At 41.2% G+C, this 24721-nt stretch overlaps 1 protein-coding gene and 1 long non-coding RNA gene across 3 annotated transcripts in view; one reads left to right on the forward strand and one right to left on the reverse strand.

The window, feature by feature from the left end:
- Window positions 1-19711, reverse strand: part of PTPN12 (protein tyrosine phosphatase non-receptor type 12) — an 83289-nt gene extending 63578 nt beyond the window's left edge. Inside the window, exon 1 of the mRNA XM_087765328.1 lies at window positions 19480-19711. Coding sequence (XP_087621454.1) covers window positions 19480-19578 — 99 coding nt within the window. The 5' untranslated portion in view covers window positions 19579-19711. The remainder of the gene's footprint in view (window positions 1-19479) is intronic.
- Window positions 19712-19981: 270 nt separating this feature from the next.
- LOC148054501 (uncharacterized) lies at window positions 19982-24425 on the forward strand. Of its 2 annotated transcripts, none has more exons than XR_015707010.1 (4): window positions 19982-20472; window positions 21602-21799; window positions 22910-23057; window positions 23860-24425. It is a non-coding gene; the product is annotated as an uncharacterized LOC148054501 (long non-coding RNA). The 2 variants fall into 2 exon arrangements; XR_015707011.1 differs by having other exon boundaries at window positions 19982-20237.
- The last annotated feature ends 296 nt before the right edge of the window (window positions 24426-24721 follow it).

Below are 24721 nucleotides of genomic sequence, written 5' to 3' on the forward strand. Positions count from 1 at the left end.
GCAATACTAATGTTTTGATGAACATTTTCTGAAAGTTTGATTTGTAAGCACTGTTCTCTGCTTAGGAACATTCCTAGGAAAACTGGTTTTGTTAAAATTTCCTGCTACTCGGTTCCCAGTTAAACTAACAGATGTCTGAGACAAGCTGCAAAGCAAAACTACCACGTTATTAGGCTTCAAGTTTCATTGAAAGGACAGGCCCAGAACCAAAGGCAACTTAGAGGCACTATCTGTCTCAGAGGTGAGAAGCTGGAACATCTGCCTCTTCTTGCTGTGCTACACAGGTAAGTTATCTTCTTCACAGGCTGGGAGGACAACTGGGGAATGCAATATCTTAAATCATTTTATTACCAATATCTGAGGCTCACATGCAGGCAACTTGACTGAGCAAAAACCAAAAACCCACTGCCAACAAAAAATAACCACTTCAACTGCACAACCCTTAATCCTTAAACCCCGTAAGTTACACAACACTGGCTAGGCTTTTTTTTTTCCCCTTCTTCTTCCAAACAACCCTGAGGAGTTATTTGTAAATGAAAGAAAAACTTAGGTAAGAGTCCAGAAGAAAGATGGCCTTAAATCAGCAGTTTGCTTGCCCTGTGTCTGTGGAACCCATCCACTAGATGTCAGTGTCCTCTTGGGCAGAGGAAAACCTGGATCCCAACGAAAAGGCAGCTGATATTCCTTGGTTACCAGGTCAACTGTAAAAGAGGAAATTCTTGTAGCGCATCCCTGAGCATCACCTGGGCCACAACAGAAGCAGCCAGCAACAGTAACATTTGTGGATGCCAGACACAGCACATAAATACAGTCCTCAACACAAAGTTTAGCCAGTAAGGTAAGAGGCTAAAGGCCAAGAGCTGTTTCATGCACCATTACCGATTAAAAGTACAGCACATTGGTCAATAGATACTAAGGCACACTGAAAATGAGTGATAAAAAGGCTGCAAGGTAAAGGTATTTCTGTTTCCTATTTCCTAAAATACCCCAAAACACAAAACAACAATTTTGGACAAAAAAAAAACTAATAGACACAGAAATGGGCTCTACCTCTACCAAAATTCAGTCAGGGCTAAAGAGGCTTAGGCTCAGAAGCAATAGAATAAATTATTATAGCACAGTGTGGAATCCTCTGTGATAGGCATGAAAACACCACACCCTAAATAAAGGACAGAGCAGAAGTCAAAGTTCAGGCACATTAAGTGCTTGTTGCAGGGAGAAATGGGTAGGTGTTCCTATTCACCTGCACAAAATCTAGATATTAAACTATAAATTTAGAATAGAATATTTCAGTTGGAAGGGACCTACAATGATCATCAAGTCCAACTGCCTGACCACTTCAGGGGTGTCTATATTTGAGTCTAAAAGAAGAATACGGATATAAAAGGAATCTTAAACTTGACAGCGGGACCACATACTGGGAAACTAATGCCACTCTACAAATTATGGAGGACTGATGGGCAAGGTCATGCCAGAGGGGAAGCAGCATCATGCATTACAAAAGCAGGCAGACAAACAAGAGGAAGGTGAGAAAAATCAAGCTAAGTTTCTATAACATATACAATCCTGGGTGCATTTAAATAAGACCTGTACTATCAAGGAAGCAATCACAGTAGTGGAAGCACACACAAGAAACCTGGTGGTTCTTGTGGAGGAGATTGGGAAGGCTATGAAGCTGAAAAATAAGAAACTAAGAATTTTGGATGGGGTACAAAGTACAGATGTCTTTCTTTTTAAAGATATCAGATCAATTTGCCAGAGAACTCTCTCACTCCATCCCCCAGCAAGAAAAAAAGCACCTTGAAGTAGATTTGAGCAAGCACAGGACTTGGCTAAAGACAGCTCCAGAAACTCCACTTATAGTTACTGCATACTTATATCTGGTGTCCTTGCCAGACAGGAGAAGGCTAAAAAAAAATTCACCACAACTTTTTCCTTTAGAAATAGGAACTTAAAAAAAAAAAAAAAAGAAAATGAGGAAGTTGAATGAAAGGAAATTATACAGAGCTAAAAAAGTAAAACACTTGCAAGCAGCACAGGGCCTGTTTAAACATGCCAGGTAGCAATACCTGCCGCTACCCTGGCTGCCAACAGAGCAGTGGTGGGTCCTGGTGTCCTGTGATCGCCAGCCTGCTGCTCCCCAGTACACAGTCTGGGGGCTTCTACTCAGGATCTGCCACTGAGAGAAACTGGGAGGATGGCCTTGTTTCATTTCTTACATTCTTTCTCTCAGTATCCACCAGTCAGAATAAAGTATTAGACGAGGCGTACATTTGCTTTGACACATTACAGCATTTTTTATATTCTGAAGAAACCATATAGTATCATATGATCCAGAATTTTATCTACTCATCTTTCCCCCCAGTTAAGAATATACCTGTTGCTCCATGCACAGCAGATTCTTTTTTATCCTTTCCAGGCAGCATAATACAATCTCATTCATGCTATCCCTTTGTCCCAAACACCACAATTGTAGTTATGATCACTTTAACTGTTCATTGTTTTATAACCAAGTTATTTTTAAGGGACTGTCTGTCTTCTACCCAGCTCCTATTTGCCTGAGCAAGTCTCAGACAGTTTTACCCTTTTGCTTTTATGCTGTGAAGCCCAGGAAATCCCAAGAAGGCTGCCTTCGATATGGAAATAACTCTAGGTTTTTCTTCCCATGTGCATATATGTGCTACAAGAATACTGTGCTTGCTAGTCCATCTCTTTCCAAGGTAATTTTTTTGATAATTTTAATGAACAAGTGGTCCTTTAACAGCAACAAAGGCAATAAGGGGAGCATCCTGGCCAAATCCCAACTCTGGCAACATTTCCTGTGAGTCTTATTTACACCGTATCTTCATCCACCGTGCTGACATTATTGGTTGGTCAAATACAGGCGTACCCAGCACCAACATAACTGGTCTGTAGATTCATCTACTCATCTTTCTCCCCAGTTATGAATACACCTACTGTACTATGTGTGGCAGATTCTAATTTTAACATCACTAAAAAAAGTAGAATTAAAAATGTTTATAACATTTTGAGATCCTTTCCAGACAGCATAAGATAGTTTCATTCATATTATTCCTTTGTCCCAAACACCACAATTAGAATTATCAATTGAACTGTGTTCAACTAAGAAGCCCATCACCTCAGCATACAAGTAGCCTTTACAAAGCAGTACTTCCTTAGTGGTTTATTAAGTCTGATTTAATAATTATTATGTACTTAAATATTTAGATACCATCAAAACCCTGTAAGTTACAAATACTAATGGATTAGTGGGATTGATGGAAATCACAAGTTTCTGATTTTAAGAAATCAGCAAAAGTATGATAAAATAGCAAAAGTATATTCTAGGCCTTTCCATCTTTTAGGGAAAGGCAAGTAACCACTTTGGATACAACCCTATGGCATACTTCAGATTTTAGAAGTTTCCCTCTAGCTATAACCTAAGTGCATAAACTGCTATTCATCTGCTTCTTTCCATTGTACGTTACGAAAGCTAACAAATGGAATACAGGAAAGGACAGTTTCTGATGATCTACAGGATAAGAGATGGATAGAGGGATTTCCTACTTCTGTATCTTTGGGATTTTTTTAAGGTTGGGGTATGAGCCATGCTTCTTCACCAACGCAAGACTGCTCAACTTCTGGTACAATGAACTATCACCAGGACAGAGTTTCATACCCACCCCTACATACAAAGGTGAGCTGGACTGCTTTTACCATATTAGAGGCAATAGTTAACATAAATGACAACAGCTATTTATATACTCAGATTTTACATATCAATCACTTAACCATTGCACCAAGTTCAACAGTTTTCCACCTCTTATTCCTTTTATTCCAATTCTCTTTCTTTTAATCTTATTCTGTAAACCACTAATCTCCTTTATTGCCATTCCTTCCCCATATCAGAGCAAACACCGTCTTTATAGCAACTTGCTCCTGACACTGGCTGCAGTCCACACTTGCCCATCTAGGACCAGGAAAGTTGCTCAATACTAAATGAAGTATTCATCTTTTCTCTGTTTACAGATACATTTTAAAAGATTCTGAGAAAATACTACAGTTGTGGTCAAATTCACATTCTAATTCTGGAAAACCGGACACCATTTCAGCAAAGCCCCAGAATTAAGAAGGTGACTCAGTGGACACACCAGAAGAGAGGCAGCGGGTGGATTAGCATCACAAAGCCCACTGCCTGCAGAGACCCGAGTCAGGCCTTGTTTCACTGTAAAATATTGGTGACAGTTCCTGGCACAAGCAGAACTTCTTCCACATTTTCACTGTCTCTTTCAACTCAGTATATTGCTCAACATACGTTACTCACAGAGAGCGCAGCAGGCTGCTAACCTGCACACGAATAAGCTACAAATACCTTCCTGTTTTAGCTTACTAAAACGCAATGCAATCTCCACAAAGAAACTCCTGTTTTTGAATAGCTTCCTCCTAACTTTTACTCTTCACTGCTTCATTCTCCATCAAGATGGTTTTTTACCTCCCTCAAGAAAAATTACACTGTGTAACATTTTACTGAGTATTGAACTCACAGATCTAAAATTGGAGACTCAACGCTTGATTACACTTTTAGATAATGGAAATGTAAGTTTGTGAAACCACTAGCCATGGCTTTTCAGAATGACAAAATAAGTAGACGAAATACAGCAAATGAGGAAAGTTGCATTACCAAAGTTACTTCCTCAGATCTATCAAAGCCACTCTTGGGAAAGGCTAGATAAGAAAGAATGGACTCTACAGTTTTACAAAGTAAGATAGGAAATACTAAAAACAAGCAAAGTGTGGGTTTCTTTCTTATACAAGAAAAAAAAAGAACAACTGGGAAAGTGAGGCTACATAGCACTGAACAATTTAAAAGGAACAGGTTGTACTGCTCCTTCCAGCCATGAAAACTACGTGACTTGCTTTTCAGCATGGAAACAGACATGCCTTTAGTCAGAAAAAAACCCAAACTTCTAAATTCCTACAGACGTGGAAGACTGCCCATTGCAGCATTTCTAGCTAGGAAATAGGCTAGATATTGCGTGCGGTTTGGACTGGGGAGAAACAATGACCCTTTCCAAATATCAGAACTCCCCGCACTTACTAAAAGAGAACTATTTAAGCACACTATAATAGGACACAAACCAAGTTTCTCAATTTTATTTTCCCTTGATGGAAGTGGCAGCATTCCAAACAAAATCAATAGCTTTAAGAAGATCTCAATTTATTTCCAATGCGTCAGTTAAGTTTAACCTCAACCCCAATGTCTGCTGCAGTTTGACTTTAAGGAACAGTAGCATTTTTCTAAAGCAATGCCCTCTTTAATCCTTGCGTTGTGCCTTCCCTCTAAAGGCTACCTTCTTCTCATTCCCAGTTGCTAGCATTGTGCATCAGTATTCCACTGGGTAACCAGAACAGCTATTAATGCTAATAAGCCCAGACAGGAATACACATTTGTTCTAAAGAAACAGTAACTGCATGACAAGTAATAGGATGAGACATACAGGATTGCTAAGTCCTGGCTTTAAAATGGAAAATACAGAAATACATACTCTACAGCCAAAGTGAATTAATTCACAGGAGCAGTGAAGTATCACAATGTCTTATCAGGATGCAAGTGCTTCTTACAGACGCATTACGGTGAATAGTACATTACGTGAGAACACTCAAGTACACGCTACTTACTAGAAGATTGCATCATGACCCCAATGCAAGCTGCACTGCTATTCTCTCTGAATATTGACTGCATCCCTTGTAGCTGTCAGGACTCAACATTTAGGATCAACATTTAGGAACATCTAGGACGAGAGGAAACGGCCTCAAGCTGCGCCAGGGGAAGTTTAGGTTGGATATTAGGAAAAACTTCTTCAGCAAAAGGGCAGTCAGGCACTGGAACAGGCTGCCCAGGGAAGTGGTTGAGTCTCCATCCCTGGAGGTATTTAAAAGACGGGCAAACGTGGCGCTTGAGAACATGGTTTAGTGGTGGGCTTGGCAGTGCTAGGTTAACGGTTGGACCCGATGATCTTAAGGGTCTTTTCCAACCTTAACGATTCTATGATTCTATTCTGATTTATTTCAAGATACTCGAATTAGGCTTTGGTCTCCAGGAATCTCTGTAATAACCGAGCTTAGACAATAGTTCAATATTACAGTTCCTCTTCTGAGGAGAGGGATCCATAAGCACTATTTCCTGGTCCAGTACAAACCCTGGAATATTAATTCTGGTGAAATGAGCAAACCATAACATGAAAGTTCATAAGAAACAGTCTGCATGATGATTCTTACAAACACTATTTCCAAAGAGAATCAAAAAAGCCCAACTTCCAGACATGGAGAGAAAACAGCCTGTTACATTCAAAACAGCTTTGGAGAAACCCTTTCAATCCCTGCAGTTGCCCTTAACCAGGCTGATTAAGCCTCATTGTCCTGCTTCCCAGGCTTCTTACCCCATTGTCCAGAGCTAACACTCTTCCAAGATTTTTACTTATTAAAAAAATGTTGATTATCAGAGCTAGGCAACATTTGCAAACTTAACTTTCTCTTTAAGAGGATAAGAAAGCCAATAAAATGTGTGGCTAAGCTATTCTGTTCTGAATTTAAAGCCAGACTCAAGTAGACCAGCCAGTTCTACTCTGACCATTGAATTAAAACAAAACAAAAAAAACCAACAAAAAATCCACCCATATACCTTACCTCTTATTATAACCCAACAATTGATCAATCAATGCTTGCACAGCTTAAAAAGGTACCAAACTACATTATAGACAACCATTTGCCTTCAGTTCATTAAATCCATAACAACCTATATAAAGCTAATGCTGGTTCTGAAGAGCTTCCAGTCTAAAAGCAAAGCAAAGACAAAGTTGAAGAAAGGTATTTAACTTATTCACACAGTTTTTCCACTCATCATGCAATGGCCTCTGTCTTCCAAAACCAGTAACAGCTGATGGTTTAAAAAATAAAGAAATCATTCTAGCAGTACAGGGATAAAGTAGCACAAGCACAGGAGTAAAAGGGAGGGAAGAAAGATAAAGAAAAAACCAACAACCATAAAGAGAGAGAAGCAAAATGAAAACAAAATATCTGAGATAGATCAGTTGATATGTGTTGAATCAAAAAAAATACATGTTGCAATTTGCATCAGATCTGACAGAAGTACTATGCCCAGTGGAAAACTACACACTTTGCAAGGAGGATTCAACTTCTAGCTGACATAAATGCAGAATTCCTAAAGGGTATCCTGTTTATACAATGTCCAGAAGCTAGATCCAGCAAGCTAAAGACAAATCAAAAGACAACAGTAGGAATGCAAAAGGAAGCACACACGAGCAAGTTTTCTTCTATCTTTTCTTCTGCAAAAATCCTTCCTCCATGGCATTTGAGGTACACTTAAAATTCACAATACAAGTTGCATAAGCAAAGTTCCCCAACTTTCTTCTGAAGGTTCTCTCAAGCCCAGTTTATAAACAAAAAGGTTTTATATGACAATCATATACTTATTAAGCTGACCTACCACAGAAAGGAGAGAAGGTTGTGATCTCTATCCAAACAAATCTTCGGTTCAAGCATATAAAATTGGTAAGCTACATTCCTACAAACAGAACATTTGACGTTCTCAGTTGTTGCCAGTCAATGCTAAATTCCAATACCATACTAGCAAGAATCTGTTAACAGGGAAAGGAAAAAAAAAAATCATACAAATCTTGTAAGTAAATATTGTCTGCTGTGTTATTATCACTTGTCTTGGAATAGTTTGCAAGGAACACCTGAAAAATCTACACCATCAGTACATGATTCAGGAAACTCCTGACTTCGGGATCAAGTTCTGGAGGTTTTAAAGTGTTAAATAATACAGTGACCCCATAAAATCTATAGGACATGGCACTTAAATGCAAGAATAGAAGGAACTCATTTTGCATTTATTTGCTAAATCCAATTCCAGTGGCTCCCTGACATGCCATACAAGGTCCTTTACCTGACTAAAATCATGGTCATGTTTAGTTCAAAGGTACTGTCTCTCTAGAAATAAATCAGTTCACTACTTAATTATATCCCTGCACTGAATTCCCTTTTCACTTCATTGCTACTTTTCTCACTTCTAAACGCATCCTGGCCTGATGTACACTTAATATGTCTGGAAGTTATCTTCATCCATAAGAGCTGAAAATATCATCACTGAGGTTTTTATATCCACATACTTTCTTCATTGGATGATCATATTGCCTTACTTTACCAGACATGGAATACTTTTTTTTTATGAATACAGGAAGGGAAGCCTATTATGTATGCTATAAGACTGTACAAAAGGATGCTGGCTTCATTTTCACGCAATCACCAACTTAAACAGCGCTAGTGCTTTTTAAAATGGTGTGCCAGAAAGCTACATTGCTATAGCTTTGCACCAAAAATGCTATAGTGTTTAATAATGTATAAATTACCAAATGTAAGCTCTCATTCTGGCTATTCCATATTAGAATTAGTTATGGGATTGGCTAGCATTTTAGCAGTAAGTATTATTTTCCTTTAGGAAATCACAGTTTATACATGGATTTATGGCAACAGCTTGCTGACTTTAGGATACACACATTTTTTCAGTGTTATTGGTCTCTCAATTTAAATCATTTATTAACAGCTTATAGATTTCTGTAATGTGTAAGAAATACAACTAGGCCTCTCTCTGCCACAGTTGCACGTATTCAAGTTTCTACCTGTTCTTTTCAGAACAAGAAAAATAGGAAGTTCACATCCTAAACAACATGCAGGCTGCATTTCCACTGTAACAAAAAAAACAAAGAAAAGAAATTAAAGCTCAAATTTAATCATCTTAATCAAAATATTAAGAAAATATCTGGCACCAGTTTAAGAAGCAACTGGAACAATGTTACTACAGAATATCAGGGCAATTCCCACAGCAGTTCTATGGAATAGCCTTTGGAAAAGTTCTTCTGTTTATAAGGAAAACACAAAAGGTTGAGATTGATTTGTGAGTGACTATATGGCTTAACATCCAGCTTAATGACAACTTTCTTCAGAACATTCAGTTTGAAAAACAGACTCGTGTCCAAAGCTTTAAGTGCAAAGCTCCCATGTTCCAGTTTTATAGCAAAAAGCTGTTAAAGGAAACAACGTAAGTTACATTTCTCCCTTCTGAGCCTACTCTTCGTGAAGTAGAAGTAACAGAAAAATAAAATATCTATAAAACAACTCATTTCTTTACCAAAATAAATTCCAGTGAGTGCCTGAAATACTTTTCAAGATCCTTCTACCTGCCTAAAATTATAGTCATTTTTCTCCAGTAACATTTACATATAGTTCCGTATATGTTCATTAACATTTACAAATGGTTATGTTTATGCAACCTCACAGGAAACAAGTTAAAACTAGTTTTACATTTTAATTTGGTTATAATAAAAATGAACGCGGCTTTGTGTAACCACCTATACTACTAAAAATGGAAGTCTTAGAACAAACTGTCAAATACTTAGAGCTATCTGGGGAGACTCACAATATCTAAGAGATTATTTCCTTCCTTTAGCAGGTTGTGCAATAGGAGTGCTGCCCTATAGGCAATTTATAATTAATTCATTTCTGTGGGAATTCTCAGGTTTTAGAAGCAGTTAAACTAACCTACATATGCCCTTCCCTCCAGAATAGTGTTTCATTTTCCAGCTTTATTTTGAGCTAAACAATTCCCTTGAGTACTCCTACTGGACAACTGTATTCATTTCAATTAACAATTACCTATTTGCTAAAATTATCAGAATATACATGAGGGAGTAACTAATAATGAAAGCATAGCTTCCAGTTGTAATCCTGCTTCCTATGCAGGAGGGCAAAGATTCAAGTAGAAAATAAAGGAAAATTTAAGACTTCTTTTCTACATGCAGAAAAGCAGTAAAAAAAAAAAAAAAAGCTATGCACTGCAAAAATACAGGACATAATACATTTACCACTGAGGCACCACCGTGATCAATTTTACTCATTCACAGAGTAGCTAGTCATCAACTTACAAACCCAACTATCCACAGTCTCAGTGCACTATTTGTATCGCTTGTTTTTCTTTGTTTGTTCTGCTTTTTATGTCAATTAATTTCTCAGCCTTGTGCAGTAAGACCACACAAATACTGGACAATTAATCCAATAAGAAAAATCTGTAAGTAGGAAGCTATACCCAAGCACCATATATGCTCCCAGAACACTGAGTGCCTTGAGGAAAAAAAGGCACTGTTCCACCACAGGGTTATGCATTAGAGAGTCAAATACAGTCAAATAAGAAGTGAAACATCTAGGACAGAGTGGAACACCACTCCGGCTTCTTAAGAGCTGTGCAGTTCCCACAGCAATCAGTCATTTCAACATGATGCATAATCTACACTGGCAAGTTCCTTGAACACCTGAAGACAGGAAGCCCATATAGCATCCTTTGAATTAGGAACCCAGTTGTTCAAAGATAGCTGTCCTCCAAGAACTATCAGAGGAGTAATGCCATACTAGCATAAATGAAAGACAACATCTATTAAAAAAAAAAAAAAACCTACAGAAAACAATATGAAAATTCTGGAACAGCCCCCTGAAACTCTCAAATGTGGTGAGTAGCTGCCTACCGGTCTCTGAAGTCCAGCCAAAACTTGCATGAACTAGAACCTTGTCTAAACAGCTGCAGCTGCAGACATCCAGCTCAGCACAAGAAATGGATTTCTTGTCCATGATACTGACCCTACAGCAGATATGAAAGATAGCAACAACAGCAGAGGTGCTAACTGCCCAGCCTCAATAAAAGCAGGAAAATGAGACCATGCCACTCATGTACCACATGCTTTTCAGCCTCCCATTGATTGTCCTTTATTAGCTGTCCAGAAGAAAAAGTCTTGGCCCCTTGTTCCCACTGTAGCTCTGCTGCACAGCTGAAAGATGGTCATCTACCTCTCCAAAACCAAAGTAAGAACTGCTCTCATTCTCATGATCCACGTAGGAGCTGTTCTTCCTGTGATCACAGAGTACAAAACATCTGTGTGTTTTCAGATGAAAAACAAAACGCAGATGTCATCCACATGAGGCAGTAAGAACGACAAGACAGACTAACGCAGCAAGATGCAAAATTGTTCAAGAGGACACCGCTGTACTCTGACCTTAGAAAAACAAACAAAACCAGCTACAACTTACAAGACTACATAAGAAGGAAGTTAATGTAAAAAAGTTTGTTTAAAATTGACAAGTTCAGTATTATAACTAAATAAGAGAGATTAAAGTAGTGCATATGTTCTTTAAAACAATATGGTTTTAACTAAGTTAACTTCCCCTTAGAGACCGATGCTTTCCAACCCATGACTTTAGACACCAAAACTCATAGCTAAGATCATACACTTAAAACTAATATAATTCAATAATGTTTAAGAATCAAGGCCTGCTCTCCAACATGTAAAAAAATAAGAGTATAGCCCTTCCTCCAAAGAGAAAGGAGCCTTAAATTATATGGATACACTTATGAACACTTAACAGCTGTGTTAGGATTTCTCCATATCATAGCAAATTAAAAATTGAACAAGCCAACCTATCCATACAGCACTTACAACTTTCAGTCTACTAATGTAGTTGCCCTTGGCACATTCATAACACTAGGCAATTCAATTCTTTTTACTAGACTAAGGGAGCTCAGAAGTAAAATAAATTCAAAAAATGAACTGTCAGAAGCATCATGGTAGGATTTCCTTCAAAACTACTAATGCTTCCTTCTAGAAATCTGAATGAATGAAACGTGTCTTTATTTGCTTTTGTTCCTAATGACACATCTAGCCCGCAAGGTAACATCATTCATAGCTTCAGTCCTCTTATAATAGCTTTCTCCCATGGAAGTAACTGGCTACAGCAGCTTGCTACTTTTTACAGCTGATAATTCAATGCTTCTAGGCTTTTCTTTCAAAAGACCCTTCCATTAGAGCAATATTGCCTTTAAGTCTTCCCACAAATTGATTACCACCAATAAAACTACCTTTTAAAGAAATTAAAAGTATCAGTTTGTAGGAGGATAGATAGGAGGAAAAATTAGGTCAATCAAACTAGGTCATCCATTTATACCGCTATTTATCTGGTACCTTTTGGGAAACATTTCTCTACTTCATCCTTTTAGCTGTGTAAGATTTTTTTCATTCTAAAGCTGATGGCAAAAGGGTAGCTAGAACAAGGCCCTCAGAGATACGAGCTGTAACTTTCCTACGCAAACCTTGCGGTGACTGAAACATCCTGACATCAGTATTCAAAGATACTTTAAAACAACAGCTCCCAACCCAGAATGATGGTCCTGAAGTCTGACGGACTTCATCGTGCTCTTCTCCTCTTACAACTCTTTCCTCACCTTGCTGTTGCACTCTCAGCTTACCTAGTAAAGCTACTAGCTTTGTACTTGTACTGTCTCAGCGGTATTGGGCCTGAACACAATTTTGTTTCTCGAAGATGTAGAGGGACTCGCGACAGTACTCTAACAATAGGGACGCTCTCTGGGGGGCTCCTGGTTCTGGATCAGAAACTCAACAGCTGTACTCTCCTTCCATGAACACATTCTGACTGGTTAAATTTGAAAAAATAATTAATGAGTTAAGTTTATATTGGCAAGTTTTTTTGCCACATGAAGCAGAAAAACAAAAGGCTTAATCTCTCCGTGACATTCACATGCTAGTTAACAGAAACAGAAATGCATATCCATGCTTCATTTAGGGCAAATATACACAGCTGAGTTATCCAAGCTTGCACTGGCATAACGGTAGCAACTGCGGAGTACAACAGCCCAAGGAAAACACCAGGATGCAAATACCAGGATGCAAGCACGGTACTTCCTAACAGCACAAAGAGCTTCTGCTCTACCCAATTAACTTATGCTTTACTCAATTCCCTCTCCAACCTTTAACACTGATGCCTCTCCCTAAATGAAAGCTGTTTTATAAGACCAAGAAGAAAAACATCATCTAGCTTCTGATTTCACTTCCACAAATGTGTACTCAAGGTATTACTATATTTTCACCTTTTCCCAGCACTAACTAGTACATTACTATTTTCCCTATGTCAAAATGTCCTATGTACTAAGCATACTGTAGTACACAACACAAAATCAACGAATCTTAAATAGTAACGGTGAAGAAAATCAAACAGGATTTCCATTTATTACAAACTAATGGCTTTAAAATGAATTTAAAAGCCTCGGACTTCTGTTGCACTATTAGCAAATGTATACACATTAGATAAGCAGATATTCAGATTAACCTTTTCCTGCTTGCAGAGCTGATAACTTCTATTTAGCTATAAGAACCTCAAGGAAAAATACCCTGAACCTATTGCAGTTTTAAGGTAAATTGTGTACACTCCAAACCAAGAAATTCTTGCCACAGCATCAGTTACACATATAGTAGGGTAGTATACAGACATACATCCAGATCTATACATAGGTATATACATATATCTCTGCTTGTACATAGATCTACAGAACTATAGATTAGGGTCTAGGGTTGATGAACTATGGTCACATAAGACATATCTATATATATATGTATCTATGTGTATATATGTATAACCACATACAGCAAAAGCTACTGTAGGATTGAGATCAGAATAAAAGCGAAGTATGTATTCGATACGCTATTTAAATTATTAGGGATGCATGTAGGATGTCATGAGGGACAAGGCCAAGATTACTGTTTGTTCCTCCTGAACAATTCTATAATATTCAGCAAAATCAGTACACAACCCTTTACTCCATAAGAACAGTAGACTTACACACTGCTGTCTTTAGAGACTGAGCAAACAGAACTTACTACCACACAAGCTATTTGACACAACCCAGAGCATTGCCTAACTGACATGTTTTAGTTTCATTTACCTGAAAGAACTACTGCATTTTCAGGCAGAGTTTGCAAGTTCTTACACCCCAGGGTCACTACAGCAGCTTTGTGGTTGTATTCAACAGCCCCTATGAAAATTCAGAATGGCATCTTTGAAACAACAGGAACAGCCCTCATTTCCTCAGAAGGGGACAAAAAAGCTGAATATTTAAACTGAATGGTTGTTCACAGAAAGTTGTATTTCTGTATAACATTTAAAGAACACTATTTCACAAAATTTCAGAAGCCTCTGAAGTTAAGGGTTACTGAAATTACTATTCAGTCATATTGCTCCAGCCAGACGTAGTCTGTGTAAATGAAGCTCTATGAATGGCCTGGATGACTATCACTGCTCACAATGAAGTAATCTGTTGGGGGTGGGGGGTGTCCCCAATCAAATTAACAGCATCTAGCTGAAATACAGTTAATGGAAATAAAACTTCAAAAATACACTCAAAGTAAAGCATACTGTGGAAGATGAGTAGTAGACCCATTTTTTATTCTGAAATTATAAAAAGGCTCAAAGCATATCTGAAGTGACAGCTGTCTGTGACCTATTAACACATCTGTAAGAGCAGAGCTTCTTATAACAGATCAGCTGTACAACATACTTATGGGTCATCTTCTCTACAGCAATCACTCTTGCTATCACACTTAAGGGAAGGAAAGTGCTCAGAACTGTTGATGTTCATTCAAAAGCCCCCAATTTACATGAATTCCATGCAAACCTGTATTTACACCAACTAAATCTTTTTTTTTTTTTTTTTGGAAGTTTCAAGAAACAGTTTACCATCTAGTTGATTCTACCAAAGCATTTTTCCTAGTTTAGCCTTAACAGATAAAAGCTACTACTCTTAAAAAGACAGTGTGTATTTTATAACGTATATGATAAAGCATAAGTTGAGAGTTCATGTTTCAAACTATGTGCTACAATCATGAAACTCATTAAGTAAATAAATACTAGAAAACATCATTTCAAAAAAGTCTACATTTTTTAAATTTAAAAAATAATAATGCAGAGAGATATAATACTCTTACCTTGCTTCACTAAGTTTCCAGATTATATGCTTGCCTTATAAAATTGAAAAATATCTTCACAGATACTCAAGAGCTGCATTAACGGTATTTGAATCAGAAAGGTTTACACAAATGCACATTAATACACAGACGAGCTTTTAAGAAAGGTGTTTCCCAAGCACTATGGCTATGGTTCAATATACCATTTGTGATATCTTTAATGCTCTTTCAGAATGTACAGGAATTAGAACAAAATCAATGTCACAACTGCCATCAGTACATGGACTTTCACTATGTATTTTAGTAGTCTTGATCAGTGATTTGGAATAGTCTAGATTGCCAATTCATTTTTAGTGATCTTAGGCATTTTAGAAAAGATGCACTTTCCCGGAAAAAAAAAAAAAAAGGGAAAAAGGAAGGCAAGTTTTATAACATCTGGCGTAGCTCTGCATATGATCAGCTTTGCTTTTATCCTTAGAAGTCAAGCACGTTCCACCTCCCCCTTTTTTAAACAGGATTTTCACAGAACAATGAGGTAGAAGTGCTTAAAATTAAAAATTTCAAAAATAAAACCATCAAGAGGTTAAAACCATAGGAACTACCATTTTACCTGTTTCAAATCTATGACCCATTCAAGCCCCCTTTCATACTTTAGAAAATAGCACATGGAGTTCTCTACTGTCTCCAGACCTAAGGGTTTCAGCTTAGATGGATTGAACAGAACACAGATACACAAAATATTCAGCTGTTTGAGCTAGTTACCGATGTCATCTTGAATGAAAGGTATAAAAAGATCTGAGATCAGATGTAGGTACCTAGTAACTCCTTGCAAAGTTGTTAAAAATCAGTATTATTTAGACTGATGATCTAAGACAGGATCATTTGACACCACTACCTTCAAACAACAGCTGAGGGTCCCCTACACAGCACCCATTGCAAAAACCACAAACACTTTCAGACATTCTGTGTTCCATGGCAACGAATTAGCCAGAGATATAACCCAGAAGATTAAGCAAGACTGTCATATACCACAGAACACTTGAAACAGTACATCTGATTTTTAAGGTAAAGCTTTATACCATTCAAATTTCACAGTTCTCCTATAACAACGGCAATCTACATCAGACAAACAACAGAAACAAGAGTATCAGAACGCTTTTGTCAAGATTATTGCATAAGAAAACAAAAATGTTAGTTGCAGATAAATTAAAATTGGCAAAAAATACTTTTTCAGGCCTTTCTAAAATCTAGAAAAACTGTTTTCTTTACCTCCATATGGAGCTTTGACTTCCAACCCTTGTTTAATGCAAGACGCACACCCATTATGGAAAAGGAGAATCTAGACCAGGCTGGTTGTATTCATGCAACATGAAACACCAAGAGGAAGCAATCTATACTTACTTCCTTTTGCCCAAATAGCAATGTCAGCAGAAAACAAGGGAAAAGTATACTCTTTGATGTATCATAACCGTACTAGTGAAATCCTAACCTACATTATTTTAGGAAAAGGCCACTTACCCCTATATCCACAGATACATGCTTATCGGCAAAGCAAACAGGCAAGCATACACTGTTTTCAAACTATCCACTTCATTTAAACCTAACTGTGCACACCCATAGTACTGAAGTGATCTACTAGTAAGTCCTGCTTACTTTCTAGTGCAAACTAATTAAAATTAAATACATTTGATTTCCAGTAACAAACTTGCTGTTGGTGCCCAGATGATACAATTTATCTTGTACGTAGCGGGCAGGGGGGCAGAGGGAATCAACTTCCCACCTCCCAAGTGGAATGTGTTTTCAGGCATGTCAACAGCATTATTAAACAGCAGTCTCAGTCATCTACACTACGGATTTTCAGTAACATTCAGCCAGACTAATCAGTCTACCTGCACATAACTCTAGCTTCTCTACCCTCTCTTCCAGCGTTCCCTGGCATCTGCCTATCAAGTACTTTTAGTTCATTCACTCAGGCCTAAATATAATTCTGTAAGCCTATTACTCAACATATTCAAAAGCAATAAAGATGTGAAAATAAAGAATTGTTTTCAATTGCATTCACCCACTATTCCGTTCCTATTTTTAGATTCCATTTTGACTGGGAAATGAAGCGATGAGTAACAGCAATTCCTATTCCACGAATTTGCCACTGCTAAGCAGCAACAGTACATCCTGCACTTAAATGAGAAAATACAACTTCCTCCCCCCCAAAGAAAAAATCTGTACTAAATCTTAAAGAAAGCAGAATACTGAAGCTTTTTACCCCCTTCACCTCTCTTTTCTTCTCCCTTTCAATCATTTTAAAGAGCATCTAAGCATGGCTCTTAAAAAAAAAAAAAAAAAAAAAAAACACACCAAAACACACACCCAAAAAACCAACAAAATACCCCAACATGTTCATAGTGGAAAAAATAAATAAATCAGTAATTATGATTCGTGTCGCCATACTAATCTGTATCTGCTTTAGTACATGAAGGTGAATAATGAGACTAATGTGAATATTAAGGCCAAAGATCAGCATTCTAGTTTCCTGGTTTTCCTGTAATTTATTATGCAAAAATCAAATATGAAAGTTTGAAATAGAAAGCATTAAGAGGACAAAACAAATTTTGAATGCAATTCTTTCCAAAGCATTTAACGCTGTTTCAGGTAATACATCTTTCTCCTGAAATGCCTTGCCAACTAGCTCCTACGATCCTATTTTCCCAATTTTTAGCAGCATTCTCGTTCCTTGCTGCTCTGTGAAAGTGATGGGAAAGCTTACTGACTATACAGTTGAAAGCTATAGAAACAACATGGTGTCAAATAGAGAAATTGAAACAAAAGCTGTTTTTCCATACAGGGGTGCTACTACTTAGAAGAAAGGACGACAAAACTATTGTATGTCATTCGACTATAACAAAGCTAAAACCTTAGGCTATTTATCAGATATGAAATGGTAGAACTGGGTTAGGAGATCTAGTACAAAGTATTTAACATAAAGGCTATTAAACAAATCCCGCATTTTTCACTAGTCTAGGCCACCCTTTCTGTAAAGCACACGTAGTTTACATGAACAAGACGGACTCATTAGTACAAGACAAGATGTCAGTTTGTGTCTAATAGCAATTACATTACTAAAACTATCACTTAATGAAACAGCTCTGTCAAAGTATTTAACCTTTAAATTCTCATGTGAAGATGCTCTATTCAGCAAAATAGATTTAGAAGTGTCCTATCGCTCCAACGCCACTCTTCATCTTACATATTTCTCTCTTCCTTTCCACACGCTCAGATGTTTCGGCAGCATACTTTCAGTATTTGCAAAATCCTGCCCAAAGAGCGTGGCCGATTTCCCACGGGCTCCCACCCCACCCTGGATGAACTCGTTACTTCCCAAAGTCCGCTCCACTTCCCCTTCCACCCCTGGACCTGCCACCGCTCCCAACGCCCCTCCGCCTTGCGCAACATCCGCGGCCTCCTCCCCACATTTCAGACAATCCCCGATGCCACACTTACATTGAGATTTTTTGTGTGTGTGTTGTTCCCAGACCACTAGCAAAGACTGACAGTTTAAAGGGCTAGCGATGTGGTTTTAATCCCAAATAGCACCAGATAATAAAACAAGCTACAAAGATACGTGTATACGGAGGGCGCTAACCCGCTCAGCTTCAGCTCTTCTGTGGTCAAACTGTATTTTCATATTAAGCGTTTAAACAATATTGAAAAGTGCCAGCGACATCTGCCCAGTCAAAATTATTGTTCACAGCTCAGACCGTCTATTCAAAAGATAAATCCCCTCAAACATTTTAACAGCCCGATTAAACAGCTAAAATAAACCAGGAAAAGAGCTAATTCTCCAATAAATTCATCCCCCGAGCACACGCGTTAAGCAAAGGCTGACGGTGAACTGATCTGGAAGGAAGAAAGGACGAGGGAGGGCTGCGATGGGGGATGGGGAGCCACGGGAGATGTTCGGGAAGGGAAGATGAATATTCCTCCAAGGACTATTCAATACATTTAACACATCTCCTCGGAAAGAAGAGAGCTCTCAAGCAGGCGGCTACAGGGGCAGATACAGGGGGAGAGGAGGGAGGGAGCGCCCCATTATCCCCAGATGACATTGTACAGGGCAGCCCCGCGGGAAAAGGGGCTGCAAGGGAGAGGCAGGGCCAGCAGCCCTCCCCGAGCCGCCTCTGCCCCTTTATCTGCTCGGGGAAGGAAGGGGGGGAGGCGGGGGGGAAGGCTCCCGTTTAATTTTGCTACAGCCGATCACCTACCGCCGCCGCGGGAGGAGAGGAGGGCCGGGGCAGGGGGCCGCGGCGACAAACCCTCCCGGGGGGTGGGGGCAGGCAGACGGGCAAACGAAGGCGGCCGCCTCCCCTCCAAAAGTGGTGGGGGGCACGGGGGGGAGCCGGCCGGGCTCCGGGGCTACACAATAGCAGGTCGCTCGCAGGGAAGCGGCGCTGCCCCCGACGCTCCCTTGCTGGCAGGGGGATGGGGAAGGGGCTGCGAGGGCAGCCCGGCGCCCCGGCCCCCGCGGCGGGACCACCCCCCCGGCCCCGCGGGGAAGGCAGGAGCCCTGCCCGCCCCCCCCCCCCGCCGCGCCGCCGCCCCTCACCATGAAGTCGCTGGCGAAGTTGTCCTCCCCATTGTGGTCCGTGTCCTTCATGGCCTGGACTCGCTTAATGAATTTCCTCAGGATCTCCTCCTGGCTCATCCTGCCCCGCCGGCCGCCCTGCGGAGCGGGAGCCCCGGCCGCCCGCCCGCTCTCCGCCTCGAGCCCCCTCCGCCGCACGCACCCGTCACCCGGCTGCCTTCCCTGCCTCGCCTCTGCTCTCCCACCCCCCGGGCCTGCCCCGCGGCCTGCTGGCGCGGCGCGGCTCCCCACCCCGCTCACGGCCGCTCGGCCGCCCGCTCCATCCTCCCCTCCCTCCGCCCGACCCTCCCTGGACGCCGCCGCCGACACAGGGACACGACGAAGTCCCCACCTCCTCCCCCCGCGCAGGCGCGGCTCCCGCTCCTCCGGCGCTTCCTACGCCCGCCCCGCCTCGGGAGCCGGCCCGCCCCCGCCTCGCGCCCATTGGCTCCTCCTGACGGCCGCCTCGTCCTACTGGTGACCGCGCACGCTAATCACCGGCTGGCCCATCCTCGAGGGAGAACTTCGTTCCGCTCCCTGCCTCGCCCCGCCGGCCCCTCCCGTTTCCCACGGATGGGACCTTCCGAAGGGCCGCCGAAGGGAGCTCTGGAAGGGACCACTTGGAAGGCGGGGGGAGCGGGGGAGGCCGAGTGGAGTGGAGCGGAGCGAAGTGCGGTTTCCTCTGGCTGGAGTACAATAGGGCGGCGGTGGTGCCTGCAGCCGCGGGGCCGGGAGGCACGGTCGGTGCTGGGGCATGCCGGGACGCGTAGTCACGCCAGCGCTGCGTCCCCCGCGCTCGGCGGCCCGCAGCGGGGCTGGGGATTGTCGTCTCCTCAGGAAGCGTCCTGCTGAAACGCCCGAAGGAAAAGGGCTTCCCGCAGCCGCGGAAAGTGCCCGGGGGGTCCCTGCGGTGGCGGTGACCGAGGCGGGGCGAAGGGCTTCCCGCGGGGCAGGGCCGCGGGCGGCGCCGCTGTGGTAAACACCGGGCGGTGGGAAGATGGCGGGCCGGGGCAGGTGGCGGGCCGGGCGCGGACTCCTCTCCGGGGACTGCTCCCGCCTGTGTGTGTATATACGTGTATACTTAATAAAAATGTCCGCACGCGAAGGTGAAGGGCGGAGGTGCTGCCGGTCGGTGTGCGTCAGGGGCTCGGGGTGGGTTTCGGTGGCGGTGCGGGGCTGCCTCAGCGCGCCCGGAGGGCAGGGGCTGCCGCCCTCAGGCCGGCGGCGGGGCCCTCCGGGCTTCCCCGCAGAAAACACTTCAAAATGTCTTTCTTACCTGGCGTTGGATGCTTTGGCGATGACAAAACATGACGAGCCAGCAAGATGAAGAGTGCTATTTCTGCCTTTTATGTGAAAAAATTAAAACATCTTCATGTTTGGTGTCCTGATTACACTTATAACTTGGTTATAGCCTTACAGCATAATAAATATACTGAGTCTTTTAAAGTATAGTTTTATTGGTGAAGAACGAGACAGCCTTTACTGTTGGAGTTGGTCCAGTAAAACTTTGTCACGCAGGCTAATGATAAAGGTCCGTGCTGAGCAGCGTAGCCTGGTTAAGGCACTGCTGCCAAATCGCCCATTTTCTGCTGCTGGTTCCCACCCACGGCAGCACGTTGTGCTTGCCGTCGCACCAGCACGACCGCTTGCTGGACAATACATCGCACCAGCTCAGGGAACCCATTCCGCTGCAATGTAAGCCCATAGAAAAACTCAGATGATTCAGTTAAGCTGGCTTTGCTACCGAAACAAACCTACATAAAAGCCTGGCCTTCCTGTGGTGGTGTAAGACACTACTGTTTTAGTTGACTGCCAAGGATTACCACCTCTATACCAGAATTAGCAAAATGGCAGATTACCCCACCCTCAGCCCAATTCAACACCCATCAACTCATCATCTTGCTAGCGAAGGCAAGTTTTGAGCTACAACATAGGTCCCTGAACTGTAGCTGGTGCTGCATGGCCCCTCGTTTCGTTCTGCTGCAGCTGCTACAGACGCAGTCATCTCTGGCAGAGGGGCAGGTTGGAAAATTGCGAGGGTTAGCATTCTCGCATGATTTGCTGCAGCCTTCAGCCTCTTATAAAAGGGTTATTTTTTTTGCAGTTGGTGTTGATGGAACCTAACGTACAGCAGACATAAGGTTACATCAAGGAACTGGGAAAGGGCATCAGTTCTTCCATGCCGAGGTAGTGAAGCTTGAAAAATTCCTGCTGCACACGAATGTTGAAGGCTGAGCACCCCACACAAGAACATCAGCTGTCAGAGCTCAGTCTCTTCTCCACGTCCTTCGCACCAGCCTCCGTAAGTGAGCTAATCAATCAGCCCTGAAGAGCCACAAAGATGTCTGCTTTTCTTGCTTTAATCCCTCTCTTCCTTCTGCTTTTCCTTTTCCAAGCCTCCTCTTTCTCCCCTATCCAAAAGCAGCGTTAAAGGGAAATACAGAAACAAGACAGATAGATAGATAGACAGAAAGGACACAGAGATCACCAAGGATAGCTGTGACTTGGAGCGTCATATAATCTTTTCATGCCACCTTGCTTGATTTCCATCTGCTTCAGAAAGGTTGCTTAGTTTGCTCAGCAGTTGCCCCGGCAAACCTGCTCCCAGTGCCAGATGGCATGTAACTTTAGAAAAGTGATACCTGGGACTAAGCAACTGATTGATGAATGTGGTATGGTTTTCTTCACTCTGCTCATTTATTCACAGAATAGAGTTACAGAGGACTTGATTAGGAGAGAAGGAAAGATCATGATTTACTGCATTTGAATCTGTCATTCTCGCCTCACATTGAAAGGCCCCAGGTATCAGTCTGGCCTGGTTCATAACCTACCGCTGCGTTGTAATAAACTGTTGTAGACTAGCAAGTGTAACAGTGACCTTTCATTTGGGTTAACTGATAAGAAGGATATACAATCTCAGAAGAAAAAAAAGCCCCCCAAACTAGGCATGTGTCGCTAGCCAAAACAAAGGCATACACAAAACAAAGACATTAGAAACAGCTGGGTGGAGAACTTTGCTTAGCACTATTTGCATGTGCATGCGTACCTGTGAGAGCTGCCAGACAGCCCTGAGCCCAAACCCAACAGCATCAGTTTTATCTCCCTCAGCCCTGCAAATGTTCCATGAGGCTGTCTCATCTCTGTGCTATGAACGCAGAAATCTAAACTTTCAGCAGCAAAAGCAGCACTTTAACCGAGACTTTTGGTCTGAAACTCAAACTGTCTGGGTTAAACCCAGACATCTGACCAATCTAGCATGTGTGCATGAGTGTGTATTTGTGTGGCGGTAGGAGAGAGGCGGAAAAAAGAGAGAGAGATGCAGGGCGAATTACTCACCCTATAGATAGAACAGGAAGTTGCAACCAAAATCTGTAGAAGAAAATTGTGGTTATGTCTTAACAATCCATACAAGGATGGTCCTTGGAGAAGAGCAAGTAGATCACCTGCAGCTTCTCCGCTATTCATCTCATTTTGCCTTGCCGTGCACTTCTTCAGCTGCTGCAGGGAAGGAAGACAGCCAGTTTTTTCTGTTCAAAGGTGGCTTCTCATGTTCCCACAAGGTAAGCTTGTGTTAATTGGTAAACGTGTTTCCCGGCATGCATACCACGCTTATGCCCAGCCGATGGGGGGGAGTACCAAACATCCTCGTTTACCAAGCTTCAGAGCTTTCCCTGAAGACTGAGGTGGAGCACAGGCTCACCTCAGCGCTGTTTGGCTGCAATGGCTGTGTGGCTCGGGGCCGTGCTCAAAACCCAGTGCATATCTACCCAAAACTGTGTTCTAGAAAGAAATCAAAGAACTAGGGTGGGAGGGAAGGCCGAAAGAAACCTACAGCTCTGACTAAGGGCATCGTCTTCTATGGCCTGATTCCTCCCCTGTCCAGCAAAACAAGACTTTGTGCATTCCTTGTAATTTGGTGTGACTACATTACAATGATCGCTCACTTTGTCACCAATTTCTCCTCCCCCTTGCAATAATTTACAAACTCTTAGATTTTAAGTACTAATTTGGAGTAACATATTCGTTACAGTGGTGTGTAATTATTAACATATTACTGTAATTATAATTAAATTATGATCAATATATGCTGCAAGTGAAACCCCAATTAATTTTATCTATACTGAGAGTCTGAAAAGTTTTTGTAATCTAGGTCATTTAGGATAAAAACCAGATGTTAGCATTCACAGATTTAAAAATAACACTCCTGAAATATATTTTAAGTGCAGTTGGTTGGAAGTTTTCTAAAAATGTGGTGTTTCAATGGAAAATGCTGTTTCTGTAAAAGTTAAATTTTCCACAGGAAACAATTTTGCCAAAGTTTTTCTGCTTTCTGACAAAACCAATGCACTGTTATACCCACAGATGCAGAAATGTCTTTACTGTTGCAGACAGCACAACTTGGGACAGGGACCCAGCACATGAAAGAACCGGAGCATGGAGTATAAATGCCAGGAAGCTGTTGAACAGCTCAAGGGTACACATAAAAACTAAGTCCGAATGAAACATTTGACTTTGATCTGACAAACTGAAATGCAATGATGTGTCTTTCCACAAGTGTCAAAATGTTTCATGCTGGTTGCAAATAGTTAAAGGAAACATTCAGGAATATCAGCATCAAGTACTTTTTGTACACTCTGACCCTCGAGACATTTTGGTATTTAGTCACTTTTGTTTCTGAAGGGGATAAAAATAATCACAGTGGGTTTTCTGGCAGATCCTCAGTTACAATTTCACCACTTAGATTATAAGTAACAAACTAACAATCAGGAACCCTCATGGATTCTCAAAATACTCAATTTGAACACAAAGGACATTGTGGACAATAAATCTGAGGAAGGTGTGTTGTATCCTTTGTATACAACAAATAAATTGAATTTCTGATTTAAACCTGAAACTAATCTCATTTTAAATGAGTCATAAAGACCTGATCAGTGTCTGTATAATATGTTCCATTCATACTAATTAAGTGCCATGTGACTGCTGGATTTCTTGACTTTTGTCTCTATTACTCTCAGTTAAGCAATGACAGACTTCCCTTCTGTAATTACCACTGAAAATACTACTACTACAATTTCATTTTACCTGGCTTGCTCAGTTATCATTTATTTACCTACCATCTTTACTTTGGCTCTTCTGGGATTCATTGCACAATATTGCTAAAACACTTTAAATGTGACGTTTCTTATACAGCTAATAATTATTTTAGATCATAATTACTGAGTTT

This window comes from Nipponia nippon, unplaced genomic scaffold, assembly GCF_047370975.1.
Source record: "Nipponia nippon isolate SJK-2023a ecotype South Korea unplaced genomic scaffold, ASM4737097v1 scaffold_3, whole genome shotgun sequence".
Taxonomy (NCBI): domain Eukaryota; kingdom Metazoa; phylum Chordata; class Aves; order Pelecaniformes; family Threskiornithidae; genus Nipponia; species Nipponia nippon.